At 36.4% G+C, this 24,955-nt stretch overlaps 1 protein-coding gene across 5 annotated transcripts in view; it reads left to right on the top strand.

The window, feature by feature from the left end:
- The window catches only part of LOC139939827 (uncharacterized), an 89,781-nt gene that overhangs the window by 24,016 nt on the left and 40,810 nt on the right, over positions 1-24,955 (top strand). For all 5 annotated transcript variants that reach the window (XM_071935965.1, XM_071935966.1, XM_071935964.1 and 2 more), the window contains exons 2-3: positions 1,479-1,681; positions 24,626-24,847. In XM_071935965.1, the coding sequence (XP_071792066.1) occupies positions 1,572-1,681; positions 24,626-24,847 (332 nt within the window). In that variant the 5' untranslated portion in view covers positions 1,479-1,571. The remainder of the gene's footprint in view (positions 1-1,478; positions 1,682-24,625; positions 24,848-24,955) is intronic.

The following is a 24,955-nucleotide window of genomic DNA, read 5'->3' as shown; positions in this document are numbered from 1 at the left end:
TGACTAAGATGTGTCTGGGTAGTGTATTACTTGCCCATAGTGAATATTCTACCGCCATCAGTAATCAAAAATAATAAAAAATTATGTAGACTTAACCTGTGCATGTGTATTAGAAGCGTAAAAAAAAATACCTGCTAAAAAGACCAAATCTTACACATGTTTATGATATACAATTACAGCTGGGCTGAAAATTGTATTGTTTTAGTTTAAAGGAAAGAGTGCAAAAAGAAAGTATATTTTAACCATCATTCCTAATATTGCATGTGTGTGGCTTCAAATAATTTCATTAACAATTGTCTGGGAAAAATGTTGATTTTGTTTACCCTATACCTTTGTAGTAAAATAGCTCATATTTCGTTCTTGTCTTGTATCGCTTTCATTGGCTTGAATGTGACACACATTCAGCTGACAGGTCTTTAGACATCAATTCACGCTGTGCATATGGCTTGACTTAGTCAGACTGTTGTGTTAATGACCAGTGCCCAATATCATAGAGCTGCTAAGCACACAATTTTGCTTAGCATGAAATTTCTTCCTTGATAAAAAAAGGATTACCAACCAAATTTCCATTTGTTGTATATTACTTGTTATTTGTATTCAGCTGTTGTTTGCTTACCTTAAAAATCAAGTGGAGATTTGGTTGGTAATCCTTTTTTTTTATCAAGGCATAAATTTCATGCTAAGCAAATTTTGTGCTAAGCAGCTCTATGAAATTGGGCCCTGGGCCCAAATTCTTAGGCTGGTAACCTGGTAACCATAATCTGGTAATCATGATGTTGTTGTGCTGAGCTACTTTTTGTGCTTATAAGCAGCTCTATGAAATTGGGAACACTGACTCTGAGCGTTCTTATTATAGTGACCTACAAATGCACGTACTACACCTTGCCCTCTTGCACTAGACTTATAATGATAGACCAGTCTGCAGCCATCATCTGCTGTGGCCATGAACTCAATTATGGAAGCAGCTACAAAGAGCCTTTGTTAAAATAGAAGATAAAGCCAATTATATGAGAGGTTTACATGCTCTTCAGTTAGCCTAAATTATTTCTCGTTGCAAATACTACGTGGACTTAACACTAACATATACCTTGTACACGATGACAATTACACTGCATAGCTCTACCAGCGTGTGCATACACAATAAAGTGTCCAGGGTAACCATACTTACATTGCAATTTGGTATTTGTTAATTGTAGCGTAAACGATATTGTGCTTGCAGTTGTTTTTATCCAAATACCTGTGAAGTAATTTATTTGCTGGTACCACTAACTTGAAATAAAAGAGGTCAATTGAAAATGTATGCAGTAATGTATGTCTCTTTTTGTGTAAATCATTTTAAGTAAAGAAGAAAATTATCTTAAATTGTGAAAGGTTATGAATTCAAATAATGATTGATTTGATCTTTCATATTCTGCTTGTTGTGAGCAATTGTGTAAAGTTATAATTTCAACAAATTCTTTCTTTGTTTTTTTTTGCAGAAACGGCATATGACAATGCAGGACTAGTGCCCTAAACCGTTGCATCAATAAAAAGTAGGAACTTAACGAGATTTGTAGCACAACGCAATCAAGATGGGTCGTAAGCTGAATCTGTCTCACCTGTCTGAAGGAGAATGCCGTCAGATCTTAGATGTTATACAGCGAGACTTCAGTATCAGGCAAAAAGAGAAGGAACGCTTGGTGTAAGTATACACATTATTGGTGCTTTATACTCAAAATAATTGTAAGCATAAAAACGTACTTGGTTATGAGAACTAAGAGCTGTTTATAGTATAAAACAATGTGAGAAACGTCTCCCTCTGAAGTAACGTAGTTATTGAGGAGGTAATTTCTTACTCAAATAATAAAAGACTTCAGCTGAAGCCTTTTATTAAACATCTGACCGCACACAAACTAATGCAACAAGGTTGTTTTTTTCTTTCATTATTTGTTTTGCAAATTCCATGACCAATTGAACCCCAATTTTCACAAATTTGTTATTTTATGCATGGGGATACACCAAGTGAGAGTACTGGTCTTTGACAATTACAAAACGTGTCTGGTGCCTTTAAAGCTCCAAATTTAGTATAAATTGAAAGCGGAGAGTCGATATCATTAGTTATCCAAGGTATTGGAACAATGACAAACTGGTTTTGTCAACTTCCATTTACCTCGGGGAGCTAATAAATGGAAGTTGACAAACTTCCAATACACCAGGGAGCTAATAGCCACCGTCTTCCTGAATTAAACCTATATGTTATGTTTGTTTTGTACAATACAATAACTTTAAGTCATCTTTGAGATTGGGAATATGTGGAGTGACCTTTTTGTGCTGCCATCTTCCTGTGTGTTTAAGCTAGGGCGATGTTATCGTTATTACTGGTTTATTCAAAACACTCACTGCAGCCCAAAGGCTATACTGCGCACAGTGCGTGTTCATACATACATCCTGTGCAACGGTTCCATGAGTTTTTTGTAAAACAATTATACGTAGTAGACTGTTGCACTAACTACAGTTTCCTATGCGACTGATGAACCCTGTGTGTGAACACTCATGCAAGCACTAGTAACAGCAGAAGTACCTTCTGGCATGTGACAGGGAATAGAAGGCACCAGAAATGACCAGTGGAGTTTGACTCGCGATTAAGAAACGTTGTACTGTAGCAGATACTATAACTGACAGTTTGATGTACAGTGTAGAATGTTGGTTGTATGACAAACTTGGTGACATGATTCTTTGACAATGTGACTTTGTAAATAACATGAATTTGCTGGTGCTATGATTAATTATTGACACAGTTTTATGACAATATGACAGTGAGTCAGTCCTGACAGTAAATTAATGCAGAAATGATACACCATACATGCTGTGTGCCTGTTGACAAAATGCGACCTGTTGACTTGGTGGTCGGAGACAACCTGTTCACTCCAACACACTTTACTGTGGTTACCAGGCAATATGGTACTCGATTCTTAGCTCTCATATCGTAACAACTCTTGATGGTTACCGGGAAACAGTTTTTTAGTAAATGAAGGGTTTATTTTGAAGTGTTTGTAGTACACATTGTATGCGGGCCTTGTATTGGTGCACACAATGATCTAACGCTGGGCTGTACATTGACACTCTACTTTCATTTTAACCACAAATCCCCTCCCTGTCTATAGCTGTTTTTACAATTCCTGTTTGTCTGTTTAACTCTAGCAATATTTTTAATATTATTGTTTTATCATGTAAACTTGTTTTTAATTTTGATGATGTAATTTTATCGTTAACCAAGTAGCATTAGTCTATGACTTTTTATTTGGTCTTGTATTTTTATATGAAAATAAACCAATATTGAAATTGTGTATTGCTGAATAACTAGAATTACAAGCTATCTACCAATCTATTAATATCTGATTTCAAGGCTTGTATCCTAGTATGCAGCAGTTCAGTTATGGAACAGTATTCCAGAGGTTGTCAAACAGGCTGAACCTCAGAACAATTCAAAACTCGGTTAAAAACATATCTGTTTACATTGTACAATAATCGTTGATTACCTTTTACAGCGCATAGGGACCTCACAGTGATATGCGGTATATAAGAATGGTTTATTAATATTATTAATAGGCTTTTTATTAGTAATATTAATTTCACAGATAATATACAAATTCATTTGGCACTTTTGAACCAAGCTAGAACCTTCTGTTGCACATTTTACACAACCCTCACTTTTTCTTCCTGAATTTTCCTCATTTTCAGAATCAATCAACATGTGTTTGATTACTTGATACTAGCAATAAAAAGTTGCTTCCCCTCATGGTGATTTCCTTGCTGCCATTTCCAGGTTCTATCCAAAAACTGGGCATGATCCCTGGCTAATAATATAATAAACGTATTTATAATGCGCCTTTCCAAAGGATACAAAGCGCCAACTATTTTAATTACAAGGTGGGTGGGACGAAGATTTTGAAATTATGCGACTTAATCCTTAGCACACCATGTAATGGTTTACAAGGTGCTACGGCGCATACAGCAGCCACAGCCAGGAACACCGGGGCGAACCCCTTTTCTTTTCGATAAGTGCATGCACTGGCATCTTTTACATGCGTTACACAAGTCATGGGACCAACGGCTTTACGTCCCATCCGAAGGACGAAGCAATGGTTAAGTGTCTTGTTTAAGGACACGAGTCTCACTGCTGGGGAGTTGAACCCACACTCTGCTGATCAGAAACACCTCGGCCACGAAACTTCCACAAAAAAATAGAGGACAAAACAGTAACAAGCAGTCTTACGTATCAAACATGTTTACAATATGTATATAGACCATATAGCTCAGTTGGTTAGAGCCCCGCCATGAAAGGGTCCATTCCTTTTACTGGAAAATTACTGAATTTTGTTAATAGTAGTTCTCTTAAATTTCACATCAGTCGCTTGATATGTTTTCTTCGTGTTGTCCTCTATTTCTTGTATTTTCGTTGTTTGTTGCAAGTGCATATGTATGAAGAAAAAAGTCATTGTGTAGACCCGGCCTTCATTCCCCCATTACAGTTTTACAACCCGGATCGTTGCATGTACTTTCAGGACACAAGAACCCTATAGTATTGATGTTGCTAGGGCAATGGCTCACAGTGGCATTACATCTCAGATATTTGTAGCCTAAAGCATGCATATCTTACACCTTCGAAATTGATTTGTTGAATCTTTTAACCTTAAAGATTTATGTGCGAGTCACGTTTTGCATAAAAACAACCAGGGGCACCTAATTGGAAAAAACCTAGAAGCTCATTAGGCTCTAGTTCTCACTTTAAAGTTTGTGCAAATTTTACCTGTATCCTGACTGCAAGTAATCCGACCAATTTAAACAACATTAGAGAAGCTCAACTTGTTGGCTTGGTTTTCATTTGGTTTGTAAAGTATTCACAATACATCAAATCAAGACAAACAAGGTGTACAGATTGCAGGCCTCAGAATTAATACTTGACCACAGGCCTAGGGTTGAGTGAGTTGAGAGTCTGGTCAGTAAACCCAAGACTGGACACATCTTGTAATTTTCATATGCACACAAGTTCCTCTTTGTGTTGTAGAAATAAAAAGGGGGTTCAAATGTTGACTTTTTAAGGCTTGTTATGAACTTCAACTGCATTGAGTATCAAAGCATACTTAATATATAAAACGAATGAGATATTCTCTTAGTGCTTGTTCAAATATAAACAGTTTACATGTTTATGTTAAACTGTGTAATTAAATAGAAATTTCTTTCTCATTAGATCCGTAATTCTGGTTCAGTCATCAGTCGATTTGGTCTTCAGTCCCTTTACCTGATTGCATGGGTTTTTCCCTATTTGAGGTTTTCCTCCCACACCTAAAACTGAACATTTTTGTTCTTAAATTCAAATCCATTTTGTAATTTGTACGTATTGTGCTGTCGGATGTGCAATAAAAAAATTATAAATTATGCATTGTCAGTGTTTAGTGGACATCTTTTTGAAAAAAGGTAATAAACAACATTTAGGAGCAAAAGGTTCTTTGGGAAAACAAATAAAATTGCGTAGGAGTTTTTGTTGTGTCGGGTTCATCTAGTGAAACAAAGTCAAATTGAATTTTACTTTGTACGTGTACAACACCCACTTACTTCCTAGATGAAGCTTGCTTCTTTTTCATAGTCATTATTTTTTTTTAATATCACCTTGTGAGATTTCAGTTCAGTGAAGTGTACATGCTGTAGCGATGGAGCAAAACAAAACCAATGCATCTGCCCAGTTATCTTTTTTGGCCAAGTAAAAAAATATACCAGTTCATCATCTGGGTTTTTTTCAAAAAGAGGAGGATGAGTGCCTTTATATTTATTTCAAAGCTGGCCGACAAGCATTTTAATTCAAGTTTGCCACCAATTCTTCAGTTTCAAGTCACCACTTACTTCATGTAGTTACAAGTTCTTAAAGGCAGTGGACACCATTGGTAATTACTCAAAATAAATATCAGCATAAAACCTCACTTGGTAACAAGTAATGGGGAGAGGTCGGCAGTGTAAAACATTGTGGGAAACGGCTCCCTTTGAAGTGACGTAGTTTTCAAGAAAAAAGTAATTTTCCAGAAATTTAATTTCGAGACCTCAGATTTAGAATTTGAGGTCTTGAAATCAAGCATCTGAAAGCACACAACTTCGTGTGACAAGGGTGTTTTTTTCTTTCATTATTATCTCGCAACTACGACGATCAATCAAGCTCAAACTTTCACAGGTTTGTTATTTTATGCATATGTTGAGATACACCAAGTGAGAAGACTGTCTTTGACAAGTACCAATAGTGTCCAGTGTCTTTAAAAGATGCGTAAGTTTAGTTAAAAGTACACAGAAAATTTGTCTGTTTCAAAAAATAAAGTAAAAAGGGGATGCAGCCACAAAAAGGATGAGAGAGGGGACGACCAACTGTTTTTTTTATTTGTTGGGCCTACAGTGGTTGTTTTTCACCAACACGGTTGATAAGTCAGCACTTTAACTGTTAACTGATAAAGACAGACCAGATTCAATTTAGGGAAGACTTAAATGACAGGCCAGCTTTAAAAGCTTCTTCTGTCTCAGACTTTCTTCCTCCGTCTCATCTTTATCATCAGCCTTGGACCACTTTCAAAGGACTCTCTAATTTGTGGGAGGGTCTTAAAGGGAATCTTGGGGATGACTTAAAAGAGCAATCCAGTTTGACAACAGCTATAGTAAGCAAGGTTCTGCTTGTTAAAGGTGCAGATGCTGAATCTCAAATGATATTTTAATTGCAATGGCGTTGAATTCGACTTTTTGAGTGGTACAGAATTTCCTCTTGGGAAAACAGACCATTGTTTTTGTTGTGCGATGACATCATGTTTCAGAACTTGATTCAATCAAAATGGCATTGAATTTGCCAAATTTGACCTTTTGACTGGAGCAGGAATTCCTCTTTTGAAGGAAAACCGACCTTTTAAAATATTTTTTATGATGTTGTGATGATGTTTCAAAATTTGCTCTGAAAGATTATAAAACATAATGATATTATTTTTACAAGGTTCGGGACTCATAATTGTTTCCCAGCTTTCACAAGGACTCATGGAAAATGAATGCATCACAAAACTCAATTTGTCCATGGAGCCCATCTCCAGTTGAAAAATGACAGCTCCTCTGGTAGTGCTAAACAATGTTTGTTACCAACGTTACAAATCTTGAATGAGTGGATCGTGGGAAACTTATTTTTCATAGGAGGTCCATGCATTTGTCATTATCAATACATTGAATTTGTATTTGGTCCAATAATGTTAGAGTCAAACATGTTCGAATACAATTTGTTCGCTGAAAACAATAATATTAGTTCAATTCCAGAATATATTCATGTCATGTATGATGTTATGTTGACCTAAAGTAATGTAGTATAACTTCTGGGGATTGTCATTGCTATTTTTTTTTCCTTCCCTGAAGCAAGTTTCCAGATTTGGCTCAAGAAATTGAATTTTATTTGTGGGGTAAAAAATTAGGTTATTTCATTTGGATGGTCCAAAAGGAATTTAATTTCACTCATCAAGTAAGTGATAGTCTGTTTCGATGCAAGCTGATATCATCGTTTGTGACGTTTATAGGAGGTTTACATTACATGAATCCATGTGAACAACTAGAAGTGTGTCTTATCTTTAAAGAAGAAGTGCATTTAGTGTCTGTTTGCTGCGGTGGGATTGTCTTGCTATCCAAGGCTCTGTGGAATTAGAAAGCTTTTAAAATGTGCCAGACTGTGGTGGGTTATCAAGAGTGAAATATTGACATGGGGGAGATTTGCTGTATGTAGTTCTCATGGGGTTACAATACAGTGCAGAATGCGCTACTCAGTTTATTTAGTGAAACAAAAACAGTGTATTTTCTCTGATCATCATCATTGACCCGGGGTCTGTATAGAATTCCCCTACACTATGATTGTTAGATGCGCTGAACATTGTTTTGTGTAGTTAGTGAAAAAACTTTGTATCTCTTGACATAATACTTATGTTACCTGCGAGTTTGCAATTGTCAAAATAATGTATCTTCCTTAGTTTTTTAGCCTGAAAGTACACAAATTGTATGTGATGAGATACACACAATTTTCATTTACAGAGCATTTTTGTAAGATACATCGTGTTTCTTTTTCGAAATTGAGATATAATCTATTTTTGCACTGACACAGCGATTTACAAGCAAAAATTAAAAAAAAACACATGGCTGAAGGTTTCTATTAATAATATGAGTTGTTAATGTTGACAAAAACTGTAAACGTCATGTTTCGCCAGGCAAAAAGATGCATAGTCATGGTTAGATTCTGAGTACTCTCTAGCTGGCTGCCAAAACACAAAGGTTTTGCCTGGCAGTATGCGCGCGAAATATGTTATAGTTTTCGAGTGACCTCAGAGGTCACATCGTCTGTAAAAGTGTTTCAAAAAGGAGTCCCCTTACAAGAGGAAACTTGATGTGCCCCTTTGAGAACAAAGCCTGAGTACATAACCAAAGAAAGGTAAAAACAAGTTAGATAAAAGAGGACATTGCAAAGAAGTCATGGCGGTGTTGTAAAAAAATTGACTCTGATGAAGACGAGAAGTCTGTACATTAAGTCTGTGAAGGTTGCACTGATATTAGACTGACTCTATGCGTGCATGACCACAAGGTGAATACATATGGAAAAACCTGCTGGCATTCATATCTGGACAATTTTTACAAGACAATTAAATAACCCTGTAAATTAAAAACATCTCGACCGCATCTTGATTGACATCTAAAAATTTCTGTGTGGAGAAAACCTTCAAAGTTTGCTGTCATCGCGCCAAGAAATCACATTGTACAATAAATGTCAATGGCAATAACCTAATTGTAAAATTATTTAATTGAAGCATTCAAAGGCCCCTGTAATTTGGTGTATTGTATATGAAAGGTTAAAGCTAAGTCCAACATTTCTGAGAAAAAGAGTTCCTTAAATTCAGTATCTTGAAAAAAAAAAGGGTAATCCTATGTTTGTATGGTGTTTTCTCAAGAATTTAAACACCCTTTTTAAAGAAAAGTTTCATGATTCATTGCTTAAATTTTGGATAATCAAATTGAAAGGTATTGTTATAACCTGTACTGTGCACCCTTGTTCTAAACTTTTAAAGTAGGGAATGAAATGAAAATGTGACTGAATAATTTGTTTGCGCTGTCTGCACGCTTTGTGTGTACACAAACATGTACTCTCAAAAATCCATCCAACCTAACAATATCCCATAGACTTTGTACATTGAGCTTGCAGGGTTTTGGGATGGTGATGGTGGAGGGCTTCCCTTGGAGTGGCGCTTGTCGGTGTGCTGTGGTTTTTGGGGGATGAGTAGGGCAATGTCGCAGAGTTAGTTTTCGTCTCAGTGTTGGCATGTAGGGGCGTATTGGCCAGTTATGGGATGTTTTGGTATAATATCATGGCTGGTTGATGGGTTTTTGCATGCTAAAATAATGTCATCTCACTGAGACGAAATATGTTTTGTGGCTTGTTTTGCTCATTTCTCAGGGGCTGCAGTTCCTTGGTAAGTGGTATTTCGGGGGAGGCTTTCTACTGTCATTGTCTTCGGGCCCTGTCGGTTTGGTGTGAATCTGTGGACATTTTGAAAAAGTACCTTGTGTATCGTTTGTGTTATTGCTTTTTACTTGCCATCTTTTGTTTAAATTTTTACTGCAATGTTAGAAGATTTAATGTATAGTACATAGATGTGTATTTTTATGAGCTAGGTCTGGGAGGGCACATTTTTTTTTATGACAGTTTTTTTTAATACTTTTGCCCTTCCCTGGACGGCCTGTGCTTGTTTTATTGCTTTGAAATTCCATAAAGCTGCCTTTTGTTTTCCCCTGTTTTTATTCGTCCTTGGTCTCCATAAGGTATAAAAAATAAGCACTCCAAAATACTATGAGACAGTATTTTCCATTGGATATGCTTCGAACAAAGAAAAGTTTACAAGAGTGGGATATCAATTTTTTTGTTCATGAAATTCAGTACATTCAAGTGAACTATCTTTGTGATTTTCATAGACATTTTCTGGTGAGGATGATGGTGTCTCTCAGGTCCATTTTTATTTTATTTTGTTTTCAAAGAGGAAATTCTATATTCAAACTTAAAACAAATTACTCCTCACTTTATGAACATGCTGAAAAGCCATGACAGACATATTATCTTTGCAGACAATATCCTAACAGTACCATCCTTTCTCTTTGGTTGTACCATGTCTTTTTGCTATAAGAGACACTATTATGACCAGTCCTCTACAGCATTTGCAGATTTGATTTCATTTAAAGAACAAGGTCCATCTGTGTCCTACATGTCTTGTCTCTCACCACCCACCATGCATATAGCATCAACAATTGCGCATAAAAGATCTAGTATTACCATGGTAACCATCTGAAGATGCCATCCCTCTACAGTGACGCGTGATTCTGAGACGGACATTGTTGTGAGTGAAGATTATCATAGGCAGTGTGGAGTTATGGCCAAATACAAAGGAGGAAAGGACTGCCAGGAATAGCGAGTATATTGTTAGAGGGGAGGGTTTGCATGAACAGTGGGCAGTTAATACTTACAATTACAAGGTCAAACTAAATACGTCCACTGTGTGGGCAGTTGATGGCCTGAAACTAGAATTAGAATTTTATTGTCCGGTAAACAGAAATTTACTTTCCGTTGGCAGATCAAAATTGAACAAATACTAGTTGAAAATAATAATTACAACGATACACAGATTAAAAGGACAGAAATGAACACACTCAAATTAAACACCCACCTAAAGAAATGTACAAATAAATAGATAAATAAGTAAATAAAATAAATAATCCAGACAGAAGACAACCTACAGAGTAAAAAGAAAATGGATATCTAATATACAATCTCGACAGAGTCTGCAGCCATGGTAGCCTATTCATTTTTTAAACAATAAGAATAAGTCTGTTAATTTTTATTTTATTTTTTTAAACCCATACACTGATGTGTGAATTAGCACTGTATACTCAGTAATTTCCCGAGTCCTGTGAAAAAATATCACAGGCATGTTACTCGGGTGGGATTCGAACCCACGACCCTTGCAATTCTAGAGCAGTGTCTTACCAACTAGACTATCGAGATTGCCTGGTAGCTAGAGGCAGTTTGAATCCTAAGTTTTGGCAGCGGGTACTGTAACAATGTTGAATTTGCATCAGGGATAAAGAATATTGTTTTTTGTTTTATGCCGATACACCGATGTATGTTAGCACTGTATACTCAGTACTTTCCCGAGTCCTGCTTTAAAGGAAGTGGACACTATTGGTAATTGTCAGAGACTAGCCTTCACAGTTGGTGTATCTCAACAGATGCATCAAATTACAAACCTGTGAAAAATTGAGCTCAATCGGTCATCGAACTTGCGAGATAATAATGAAAGAAAAAACACCCTTGTCACACAAAGTTGTGGGCGTTTGGATGGTTGATTTTGAGACCTCAAGTTCTAAATCTGAGGTCTCGAAATCAAATTCGTGGAAAATTACTTCTTTCTCGAATACTATGGCGAATCAGAGGGTGCCGTTTCTCACAATGTTTTATAACATCAACCTCTCCCCATTACTCGTCACCAAGAAAGGTTTTATGCTAATAATTATATTGAGTAATTACCAATAGTGTCAACAGCCTTTAATTTCCTGTTGAGGTAATAAGTTGACTGTCAATTGAAGCTATACAATGTAAATTATGTCTTCTATTCAGGGAAAAGGATGAACCAGGTATAACTCAACCCCTGTTTGCCTCGAATTCTTTATCATCTAATGAAAACTAACCAAACTATAAAGCAGAAAAAAAATATTGTTCAAATTTGTGTTTTCTCCAATCAAACATGAATATTGTTTGGTGCACCTATTGGCCAAATCATCATTGTGGATAGTACACAGGCTTGAATCTTCATGGAGGCAGCAAAGGGATCACTACCATTCCCTTAGTCATTAAACCTTGATGCCCCTTTAAATATTATAGTGGAAGTTAATATTCCCTAATAGAGGTAGACTGTATTGTTCAGGAAAAGTGTCTTGCCCCTACATGTACAAGAAGGAAGTATTGGGCCTGTTGGTGCTCTTGGTGGCACCTTTTACTGCAAGTACTTGGGTCCTGAACACTGTCAACTGTGATTTTTTTTTATATTCACTAGCTTTGATAGCCTTGGCTTTAAAAGCAAAATGATCCTTCACAGTTGAAGATATTTGTGTTGAAATCACACCTTAACACTGAGACAGAAGTAGGATGGGTACAGGTTGTGTTAAGGTCATTTTACACTCTTTGCTATGCCCTTGAAATGTATGCTTGTACAGAATATACATGTAGTTTGTCAGACTCACTTTGTGATGGGAAGAAACAGTTCATAAATAAAAGGAGTGGTTTGTGAAAGACAAATTCATAGTGTCACAATGCTTGTGTCACTAAAGTATACCACTGTCACCAACGTACTCCGCTCGACTGTCAGAATATTAAGCTGTCACACTTGCTCAAATCTTCAGCCAATTTCATCAAAGCTTTATGCAATGCATAGTCAACGTGCACGCGATTTCTTGTGTTAGTGCATAGTTTAAATGCCATAAATGATGCACAAGTAGAGTTTTACACATGCATTCTATCAAAAATGCATCTCTGTGGAGCTGTCGTTTTTTCCTCCCTTTGTCCACACATTTAATATTTTCCCATAGACTGCATACACAAGCACTTTTGTTGAGCACCCTAGTCTTTAAGATTCCCCTATGGAGCTCTTTTGTTTTTGTAAATTCACACAACCGTTCATGCTCATATTAAAGACCAATTTTGAAAACCAATTAAAAAACAATCTCAGAGTAGAGACATAGAGTCTAGGAAATAGAGAAAGAAACAGACTGAGCCGAGTGGGTGTGTAGAACAAAGTTGTAGGACTTGGCATCTATTCAACATTATCTGTTGACCAATATGCAGGCCGTAAGGCTCACCAGTACAAGACGGGAGTAAGGAACCTGGCAGACAGTCACCTCCGCATCTTGGCCAATCAATCCTTCCTCGAAATTAATTTGCCAAGGGAAGCCTTATTGATCATCATCATGGAGAATGAATCGTCACTTGATATTCAGTGTAATTGATTCAACAAAATGCATCAGGCAAAGAGAGAAAAGAGAAATATGATCATTCAGCAGGGGTCGAAAGGCATCTACGGACAACCCCCCTTCCCTTTTTTCCTTTTGGTGGCATGGATGAGTGGTTAAGAGTGTGGCCTTATGGTCTACTTGAGATGCTTTCATTCAAGAATACAGGTTTTGAATCCTTGGTATGGTCAAGTTGAAGTGATTATGTCCATCCGCAAGATACACTTAAAGGGTTTGGGTACTTTTTGTACGTCACAAAACACAATGTGTACAGATTTACACAGTTTGAAGATAATGATAAAGAAAGCTTCCCTTAAAATATTACTTGCTGAGTTGTGTTAGTGTATTGAGAATTTAGTAAAACAATGTCATAAAAATAAGGCCTCCGTTTCCAGTTACTTGTGAACAATTTAGAATTTTGCCAAATTTCGCGCAAATTCGAGCGTGATTGGCAAAAAATGGGATTTCAAAAAAATAAGCATCTTTGTTCCAGAGAGTTACACATGGGGCTGTCGCCAAACATCGCCTTATCAGAATCCTCTAACCATACTGTAAAGAACAAACCTTCATTTCTTGTAAAGTATCATCCCTTCCGAACTGTAGGTATTATTTGTAATAAATGATTCACTAGCGACCCGTGAGTCATAAGTGTCATTTATTGATGGCAAACTATAGGTGTCCTTAAACTTGCCACTGAATGCAACAAAACAACCTGTTATGACCAAACCAACGGCTGGATACTTGTGACAAATTGACAATAAACTTTCATGCATCAGTGCATTAAAGGCCAATGCACATGGCTGATACTTCATGGAGGCAACCAAGGTCCATGACAAATGGTCATTGCCTTGATGCCCTTGAAATGGTCCAGTAGAATTTAAATAATAATAATAACTTTCGATTTATGTAGCGCCTAATAACTAATACTTAATTCTCTAAGCGCTTTACATTAGTGCCCTAGTCATAGGGCCAATAACATCCCTTTTAATGTTTCTCAGCTCCCTGGGGAGTATACAACCTGGGCAACACTTTATATCGCTCCAAAGGCTTTTTTCATTCACAATATCAACCTCTACCCTCGCAGGTACCCATTCATATCCCTGGGTGAAGAGAAGCAATTATAGTAAAGTATCTTGCTCAAGGACACAAGTGTCACGACCGGGGTTCGAACCCACACTCCGGTGAAAATGCACCAGAACTTGAATTCGATGCTCTTAACCACTCGGCCATGACACTTTACAATTTCCACATAAGGTATGCTCTTTACAAAGGATATAATGCGTTGGTGCCTTACTCGATATGTGCAAATCTGTGGAGATTTTATATTTTCCATCTTACCATCATTGTGTGCATTCCTTTAAGTCATTTTTTAATAAGTATGTGTCTTTGCCGGTATTATTTTATTAATTCCTTAACTTAGCTTTATTACATTTGATTAATAAACTAAATCCTCAAGCTTATAATGATCATCTTAACAGGGAAGGTTTATGTAAAAAAAAAAAAAAAAATCTGGAACAGTAGTCACAAGAAGTGTCCAAGTTAGATCGAAAGAGCTTCTGCAAAAACATGAGTGTTTAACAACACATAAATGTCATACATGTAGTAACAAGTACATTAACAAGCTTGCAGACTGTAACTTTGCTATAAACTGAATTACATTTCAAATCATGGCAGTAGTATAGGCCATGTCCAAACTGCTACGGCTAGATTTCTGCGTCATCATGAAGTTGAAGTATAAGACTTCCTTAACACCCTTAGCAACAGCCGTATAGACATCATTTCGGACACGGCCTCAACCTCATTACAACAAGAAACATATACAAACACTGACATGCCTGAGCTGCCAACTCTACCTGATTCTGCAGAAGGTTCCCGGAAAGTAAACCAATCATTCCATGTTCTGATGAATGAAATTTTCCTGATTGTGGAAACTTTTCCCGCATTATGTTGAATGTAATTCTGAATATCCCTCTGATTGCTGTACGAAATCTTCTTGATTGCAAGATGCACATGTTGGCAGCTCTGGCTTGCATTGCATTTCAATCTAAATCTTTAGCAATCTAAAAAAAAAAATTTTTTATAAAGTAGTCAGTCACATTGGTTTTTACTCTGCACTATATAGCTGTACAGTATTGTTGAGCGGTGAGCCTTAGGATTGAATCTGCTCAGTCAAGACAGATGAAGAAATTGATAATTGAAATCAAATTAGAAAGTGACGTGTGCAGTTTAAGTTGTGCCATGTAAATGTTTGACTTTTGAGTTTCAATTACTGTGAAGATTGTTTCTTAGAACCAGTGATGATTGTTTTGCTGATTTTGGTAAATTCAATTGACTGTGTTACAAATTGCATTAAAGGCACCGGACACTGTTGGTAATTACTTAAAAAAACTGTTAGCACACAAAACTTACTTGGTAACCAAACAAATCAACTCAAACTATTTTCAGAACAAGGCTCTACGTACATCCACATGTTGAAACCTAATATTGGTAATTTCAGGTACTTCATAAAAGTTACAACCATTGGAAAGATCACTAATATGACTGTAAAAAAAGTGGTACACTTCATTGTGTTTCCTGTCTTCTTGGAAATTTCAGGCCAGCTGCGTTGAAAATTTTTACAGCTTATTAAACCCTAATAAACCCTCTTGCAAATTATGCAACTGTAGCCTTGCCATTTAGAGGGGTTCATTGCTGCATGAAAGCATGAAAGCATCATATGTGTCTGTCAATGAAACCCAAACCAGACTTGTTTTGAGCCACTTATGCATCAAGGTAAATAGACCTTCAGTTGGATTTCACTCCAAATTATGTAGAGGGCACCTGAGTCCGTTTAGCCCATAGGAAATTGTCAGCAGTCCTATGAAGGGTGAATGCATTTTAACAAGTCAATTATATAATAAGCATCAAAAACAGGCTTTTATCAGAGACTTCTGTGGCTGTCTACTGAAATTGTTGGAGATGGGTTTTTTCTGATGGCAAAACAAACAAATCAAAATCATATTTACGAACTTTGGAAGAATATCATGGCTTATACATGTACTTTGTTATGTAGGTGGTACAGCTATTATTAACATATATTATACTGATGGAAGTTAAAAAAAAACAACACTCTATAGCCCCTTTCACACAAGAGCAACTTGTAGCATGGTTGTAAAAAAAATTACAAAATGTACCTCGTGTGAAAGGACAACAATTTGCTCTCTGACCAAAATCTCTTGCAAAATCTTGTCAAACATTGCTACATTTTACAACCCCACTACTTAAGCAAGGGACCCTAGATAAGTTGCTGTTGTGTGACTAGCACTTAAGACGACAAGGAGATGTGAAAGAAAGACTTTTCTGAGAGAGATCATAGAACATAATAATGATCTGACAATGAAATGGCACTGATAGACCAACCAAAAGGTGTAGATTATCATACAGGCCTAAAGCCTTGCAAGTGGGAAAACTCTTCAATTACTTTTCAACAGCAAACAGAAGCAATTAATGAATTAGAAAGAGCATCAATAAACCTGCAAACTACGAATGTGACCATACGATTACAAGAAGGAAGACACTTCAATTCCAACTCTCTCTCTCTCACTCTCTCACAAGTAAATGAAGCGTGAAACAGGTGCAAGGGCCTGAGTGGATCATAATTTATAACCAAGTGTCTCAGCCTTTACTCTATGATCTCATCCACTGTTTGAATTACCCTCAGATCGTACTGCTTATGTAAAACATTATGCCACTTACATCAAACAGAGTTTGCTTGGAGTAAAGGATTGTCAAAGGCATTAAAAACAAAAATGTCCGGGTAGATTCCCAATTCAATATTGTAGGGTTTTGAATCCCAATAAATTAACGCCCCACAGCATTCAGTGCAAAATGCTAAATATTCGAAAATACACAAAATATACTTAGAAATCTCGCAGCTTCTACAGTCAAGGCCGGTTTATAGTCGGTCGCCCGATGGTCGCTCGATGGAAATCCTGACATGCGACAAAGTTTATAATCATCGCTGAGGCCTAAAAACTGTGTTTTTTTTTATCACACCTCAAGATTTCTATCGCCCAACCAATGCGCGACCATCGCGCGACCAACTTAAAACCGGCTTTTAATGGAAATTATTATTCATTGACTCTTGAACTTTAATCCTCTGTTAAATTTGATGTTGGGAGTTCCTGGGTCTGTCCAGTTATCCCCCACCAAAACGTCCCTACACCAGTGTGATTTTATCAAATGTCCGCGCATCAGTCTTGAAAAATGTCCCTACGCCTCTCAGCATAGGACAATTTTTCAGGGCCATATGTCATCCAAAATACATCAAGTTGGAAGTCAACAACCCCCAGGTCACAATTGAGCAGTTATTGTTTTCATTGAAACCCCTTTGGGCTCTCATCAAGTCTGTCTAAAAGGGAATGTTATGAGGGCCTACACAAAATTAATGAGCTCTGTTTTCTCCTTATTGTGTGAGGCACACCCTATAGGTTAGTAAACTCTGGATGACTGTCTAATGGCAAGCTTAAAAATGGGCACCATGGTCGACTTAAGTTTTGTGATGCACTCATTTTTCAATACAAAAAACCCTTATGAACGAATGCAAACAAAAATGACAAGTCTTACATTATATTTGATAAATTTCAAGTGCAAATTTTGTTAATACCCCAAAACACACATCATCACATTTCAAATATATGGGTTTGTTCATCTTTGTACAGGAAATTTTTTGTTTACTTCATTCCTCAATACGGCATTGAAATTGACAGTTTGACTGCGACAAAAATCCTCTTGGGAATATACAGACCCATAAGTTGTCGATCACTGATGTCTAGTTTCAAATTTCGCTTTAAAAGAGGCTAAAACAAAATGCCATTTTACACCATTATAACATCAGGTTAGAGGCTAGTAATTTTCCCCCCAATTTCATAAGGTCTTTATCTATCAGAAAATGAGTGCGTCACAAAACTTAATTTGACCTTGGAGCCATTCTTTAATAAAAAACAAAACAAGAAGAAGCTTGTGCTGTGTTTATTTCCTGTACATCCAATCCAAGCAAACATTTCACTAAAGACACTGCACACTATTGGTAATTGTCAAAGACTGGTCTTCCATCTTGGTGTATCTCAACATATGCATAAAATAACAAACCTGTGAAAATTTGAGCTCGATCGGTCATCGGAGTTGCGAGATAATAATGGAAAAAAAAGACAATCTCACACGAAGCATGCTTTCCGATGCTTGATTTCGAGACCTCAAAATCTAGTTCTGAAATCAAATTTGTGGAAAGGTTCTTCTTTCTCGAAAACTACTATACTTCAGAGGCAGTCGTTTCTCACAATGTTTTATACTATCAACAGCTCCCCATTATTGATTTAGCAAGTAAGGTTTTATGCTAATAAATATTTTGAGTAATTACCAATAGTAACCACTGCCTTTAAATACCCTACATGTAGGTATAGACCTCCATGGTATAGTCAAGCACTTGGCTAAACCCCGTCCTGCATTTCTCATCAGTCGGATTATGCTAAACACTCAGACTTGACTTTATGCAGGTGAATATCAAACAAACATAGAAGGCTGACATGTTTACAGCAGCATCAGGCTGACAGAGATAGAGAGTGCTTAAAAATAGAGTATCTCATTTAATAAGATACACTGGTTGAGAAACACCTGCATCAAGATAGGCATCAAAATGGTGACAATCACAAAATGCATATCTTCCAACTCTCTCTATTTTCTAGGGACCGTCCCTCATTTCAGAGAATTCCAATGTAAAAAAAGTAGGGACAGTCCCTAACAATGCAACTTAAACATTGATGTGAATTTGGTTACAAAACTGTTTTTCATAATAACTTATGGCCCATGATCTTAATTTTCTGGATATTACACATGTACAAGTGCCTGAATCCATCAAAGTATTTTATTACGTGCCCAACCATTTGTGTCTTTGTGCACATGCTCACAGACAGTGGGTGTGGGAGCCTAGACACAAATCTGGCTAATGTCCCTATTTCTGACTTTGCTATGTTGGCAGGTATGCAAATTAATCGTTTGTTGGAAATATTATTATGGAGAAATTTAAGCCAAAACATGCTAACGGGGTGAATTTTTTAGAAACATGTGTAAATTTAAATGCCAAAAATGTGTCTTGTTTTAAATTGGCAACTTCCTTCCTGATAAATAACATCAAAAAGGGGTTAAAATTAGCATTGAAAGAAAATATGCCAATGTTTGTTCAATAAACAGCTAAAATTTATTAGTAGTCTTTTTCTTTCTCAGTTTCAATCTCTCACATCTCCTCGTGCTTCTACTTTCACAACTTTTGAACCATAGAAGGTATCAACATTGGGTTTTAGCAGAAATAAAGCATAGATTATGCTCTTTTCAAATGTATCAAACAATTACGAATGACAGTGGTGGACAAACGAATCATTTTGTTTGATCACATCATCACAATTAATGTCAAGACAAATTGATACACTACATGGATACCCCAGGCAGAGTGCACCTTAAGTGCTATTCACATGACATCAATTTAACCGGGGTCCCTTTCTTAATCTTAGCATGGTTGTAAAATTTAAGATTTTGCAATAGCACTTGGACAGTTGACTCATTTTGGCCTTTCACTGAACACAAGGTAATTTAAATTTTGTTTTACAACCATGCTAAGTTAACAAGGGACCCATGCTAAATTGCTCTTGTGTGGAAGGGGCTTTATATAAGTGAATAATGTGTTCTTATACAGCCAACAGTTTAAGCTCTTTACAATAACTCTGCTAATGCAATTACCAATCTCTGCTAGTGCAATTACCAATACTAATTGCCTTGCCCATGTTCACGTTTTTAACTTCTATGTCAATGGATCTGAAAAAGGCCTTCAGAATAGAAGCCTAGTTGTGACTGTTTATAAGATTAAAAGCTCATAATTATCGAGTCACTATATGCCCAAGGGCATCCTCTGAAGCTTGCAGATGTGGTCAAGTCTTAAGTACATATGGGTGATTGAGTCACAATTAAACATTATTACTTATTATAGGTTTGTTGTTTTGTTATTAGCCTACATGTTAAAAGTTAAGATTGACAACGTTTAAATATCAAATCTTTTACTAAGTTGTTACTTGATCATGTCTAAATGATGCCAATTCAGAAACAAAAGGGAGTAGAAGTCCTGCTTGGCTAGGAATTATTCATCAGTTCTTTGAAATGCATGATGCAACAATTTATCAATCATGTTTCTAGGATTTGAGAAAACAAAATTCTTTCTTTACCTCCATATTAATTTCTCCACAGACGTACATGTACACATTCAGTACTTGTATTGAACAAAAGTTGTCCTTTTTTTTTACAAGGGCCAAATATCATTGCTGTATACTGTTTAAGCAGGAAACATAAATTGAACAGAATTGCTGTTTTACTATCTCATTAGAGATATTCATTCATTCATTCAAGTCAATTATTCTTTCATTTTTTTATTGATCACTTTAGTTTAAAGCAACAGGACATTTATCCCACAGAGTGCAATAAAGAATCTAAAAATATATACAAGAACCATACTTCATAACAAAAAGACATTTACAGTACATTTTGAAAAACTTTTAACATCAAAAGATTTAAAAATTCGCTGACATAAAAAACAAACAAAATACACTAGGTGCAAAAAATATCTATAAGGTCTAAATGATGTTAAATTTGCATCAGGGATAAAGAATCTTAGTTTTGGTTTTTATCCATATGTGAAAAAATCACAGGAATATTACTCGGGTGGGATTCAAACCCACGACCTTTGCAATTCTAGAGCAGTGTCATGCCAACTAGACCACCAAGATTGCCCGGTAGCTGCGGTAATGCAAACCATTTAATAGGCCTAGATGTTAAATTTGCATCGGGGATAAAGAATATTAAAGGGAAGGTACACGTTTGGTAATTGTCAAAGACCAGTCTTCTCACTTGGTGCATCCCGTCATAACCATAAAATAACAAGCCTGTGAAAATTAGGGCTCAATTGGTCATCGAAGTTGCAAGAAAATGATGAAAGAAAAAACACCCTGGTTAGACAAAATTTTGTGCTTTCAGACAAGAATAAAAGACTTCTAGCTAGAAGTCTTTTATTATTTTAGCGAGAAATTACTTCTTTCTCAAAAACTACGTTCCTTCAGAGGGAGTCGTTTCCCATCATGTTTTATACTATCAACAGCTCTCAAATGCTCGTTACCAAGTCAGTTTTTAAGTTAATATTTGTTTTGAGTAATTACCAAACGTGTACCTTCCCTTTAAAGACACTGGACACTATTGGTAACTGTCAAAGACCAGTCTTCTCACTTGGTGTATCCAAACATGCACAAAATAACAAACCTGTGAAAATTTGGGCTCGAATGGTCTTCGAAAGTGCAAGATAATAATGGAAGAAAAAACACCCTTGTTGCATAAAATTGTGCTTTCAGATGCTTGATTAAGGGATATCAAAATCTAATTCTGAGGTCTCAAAATTAAATTCGCGGAAAATTACTTCTTTTTTCGAAAACTGCGATACTTCAGAGGGAGCTGTTTCATACAATGTTTTATATTGTCAACAGCTCTCCATTGCTTGTTACCAAGTAAGTTTTTATGCTATTATGATTATTTTGAATAATTACCAAATGTGTCCATTGCTTATAAGGTATAAACTGCAATGTAATAGGTACATTCTATTTTGAAGATTTGTAGACCCACTTCGTTCATTTCTTTCTCTAGTGGAACTAACGGAAAATGAGATTAAACAGCCATCAAAAAGTGTGATATGATTACTTGCATGGATGACAAAAAACGGCTGATGCACACTTGAGCGAACTTGAGTTCGCTTGAAATGAACATCATAAAGGAGATTACTTCATACGTGGCTGCATTGTTTTGAAATGACAACCTTAGCTTTTGCATCCATGGCGCAGGTTAATAATGCATTTTAAGAGGAGGCAGTAAAATTTGCAGGTTCTGGTGAGGTGGAATAATTGGCAATTTCAAATTCCATCAGAAATGTACAATCTGACAATTTGATTTTAAATCTTTCAACCACTCCATCCCATTGTCAAAGCAGACATTGTGCAAATAATCTTTTGACATTTATTATAAACCAACGTACATGTGGAATAGATGTTTTTATATAATCGTATCGGTCTCGTGTTTTGTATTTTGTTGAATGAGAAATACGGTCTTTTCTTCGAGGCAGCGTGTACAATATTTATTGACTTAACATTTGTATGCAATTCATATGTAGAGAAGTGGTGCCCAACAATGAGGTTATTTTGTAAGTAACTTTAGACTGGTCGTGATTTTAAAGGTCATATTGTTCTTCTGGATATATGCAATCTGTATGTGCAAATACAAATTCCGCAGTAGACATTCATTTCAAATAAACCATCTAAGAAAATTGTGAAAAACAATAAGATTTTGAACTGTTCCCCGTGAGGCATTCTGAATTTTCCCTATGCTCTCCAGAATAGTTTTGTTGTTGAAAATACCATTGTCACAACGAAACCATGACATACAAGAGACCTAAATTTAGAATTGTTTCGTGTCAACAAATCAGATTATTATTTTTTTACAATGAATATATTTATCCTATTCTAAAGTTGCTACTGAGTTTAAAGAGAAAACATTTCTCTTGTTAAACGGTATTTGTACAACATTACACCAAGTTACTGCTGAATTTATACAGATATTGTAAATCTTAAGTATGTTATGAGCCTCTTAGCCCAATTGGTAGAGCATCTTAATGGAGTGTCAGGGGTCTTGGGTTCAAATCCCAATGAGGACCATTTGATATTTCTCGCATCCAATGTTTGGTTATTTGAATGTGTGTGTCTACTCCTGAGCTGCAATAATTAAATACTATCACATTCATGAACAATTGATGCACCTCATGACGCAAGAATATTAACCTTCGACCTCCTGAATGCATACCAAATGTAATCAAGTATGTTTGAAATTGAAATAAGTTAAACTCTATGTTCCTGAAAGATATAAGTTCTGTGCAAAATATAACAATGAATCGGCTGGAAACATATACTGAGGGCTCAGTTTCCACTATACACTATAAATGGTTACATCGCATGTTTTCATAAAGTCTCAAACTTCAATGAGCTTCAGCCGTTGACTGTCATGAAACAATATATTGCCTTTCCGTGCCTCGTGTCAGCCTTTTTTTTACTACCATGCCTTCAGAAAGTACAGTAAAAGTGAAGTAATTGCTTCCTTGCGGATAGGGGAGCTGTTGTACACAAGGCTGTGGGATATTAGGTCTAATAATAACAAACCTACAGTATAGATTGGAGATGCTACATGTACATGTAAATCGCCCATGGATGCAAAAGATGCGGCTGGATTGGGCATGGTCTAATACACCGATGAATGAGAAGTACCAATTTGGTTGAGATACAATCAAGAACTGGTAATCACTTCAGAACTCGTCCTGATAACAGTTTTAAAAGTGTGATATTAGGTCTAATAATAACAAACCCTTAGATAGGAGATGCTACATGTATATTGCCCATGGATGCAAAAGATGCGGCTGGCTTGGGTATGGTATAACACACTGCTGACTGAGAAATACTAATTTGGTTGAGATACAATCAATAACTTGTAATCACCTCAGAACTCCTACTGATTAGAGTTTTTAAAAGTGGGATATTAGGTCTAATAATAACAAACCATTTGATTGGAGATGCTACATGTATATTGCCTATGGTAGCATAGATGTGGTGGTGTGGCTGGATGAGCTGTATGTACACTGACAGTGGATGTGATACAATCACGAACTTGTAATCACATCAGACTGGGGGCAGACTCTTCACAACACAAAATTTTGCCGAGAATAGAGTATAAAAAAGTGCATTCATTAAAGGAACAAAATGCGAGAGTACAGTTCACATGATGTTTTTCTGTAAAGGAAATTAAAACCATTGTTCAACTACTATTTGTGAGAAACAATAATAAAAACAAGTACTTCTTGTGTAAAAAAGGACAAAAATGTGTTATTTATTGTTTGTTATTTATCGTTTGAACTTTTTATTAAATATTGTTCACATGACAAGCACAAAACTTCCTTCATGCTTTATAGTTACTCAGTCGTTAATTGTTCAGATTTACATGTTTGTATCCACAGAGAAAATGTCAGGGAAAGTGTCTGCACTTCACCAATGTCCAATAACATTGACAGTAACAATCAATGGACAATAGGATGTTGTAACAGTAGTACTGCGGGTTTTTGGACATGTTATTAATGACCTAAGGGGAAAACTATTTTGACATATAAATTGCAATAACTGAGGTGAGCTTAATAAAAGCCAATATATCATTGACTGACTCGGGCCAGTTTATGCTTTGTTTTTGAAAGTGCAAGGGCACCAAGGCATTTTCTCCTTGGTAAAGGGCACCTATGAGGAAATTGTAAATTTCTACTGGAGCATTTCAAGGGCACCAAGGCAATGACTAGGGGCGAGGCAATCACCTTTTTAGCCTCCTTAAAGTATCAGGCCTTCTGATTGAAGCACATTGCATAATGGAATGCTTCTTTTAACTATCTTTGTAGGAAACTTCAGAAACTCGTTAAGGATGAGGAACAAAAGCGTCTCGTACTGTCCCGACAGAAAGAATTCAACGAGAAGTACTGCATCTGCTGCTTCTCTTCATTCGGTTTAATCTTCAACAAGCGGACTGAGTGTAAATCCTGCGGCTTCTTCATTTGTCGTGGTTGTTCGGTCAAGCCGGAGGGGATCAAGGTTTACATGTGTCTCGGGTGTGCTCAACAAAGGTAAGTTTACTACAATCTCCAAAAATGGAGGGTAGGCCTGTAAGAAGCTTAAAGGCAGTGGACACTATTAGTAATTGTCAAAGATTAGCCTTCACAGTTGGTGTATCT

Source organism: Asterias amurensis, chromosome 7 (genome assembly GCF_032118995.1).
Source record: "Asterias amurensis chromosome 7, ASM3211899v1".
NCBI lineage: Eukaryota > Metazoa > Echinodermata > Asteroidea > Forcipulatida > Asteriidae > Asterias > Asterias amurensis.
The sequence above is the reverse complement of the archived record's forward strand: the minus strand, read 5'-3'. Positions and strand labels throughout refer to the sequence as shown.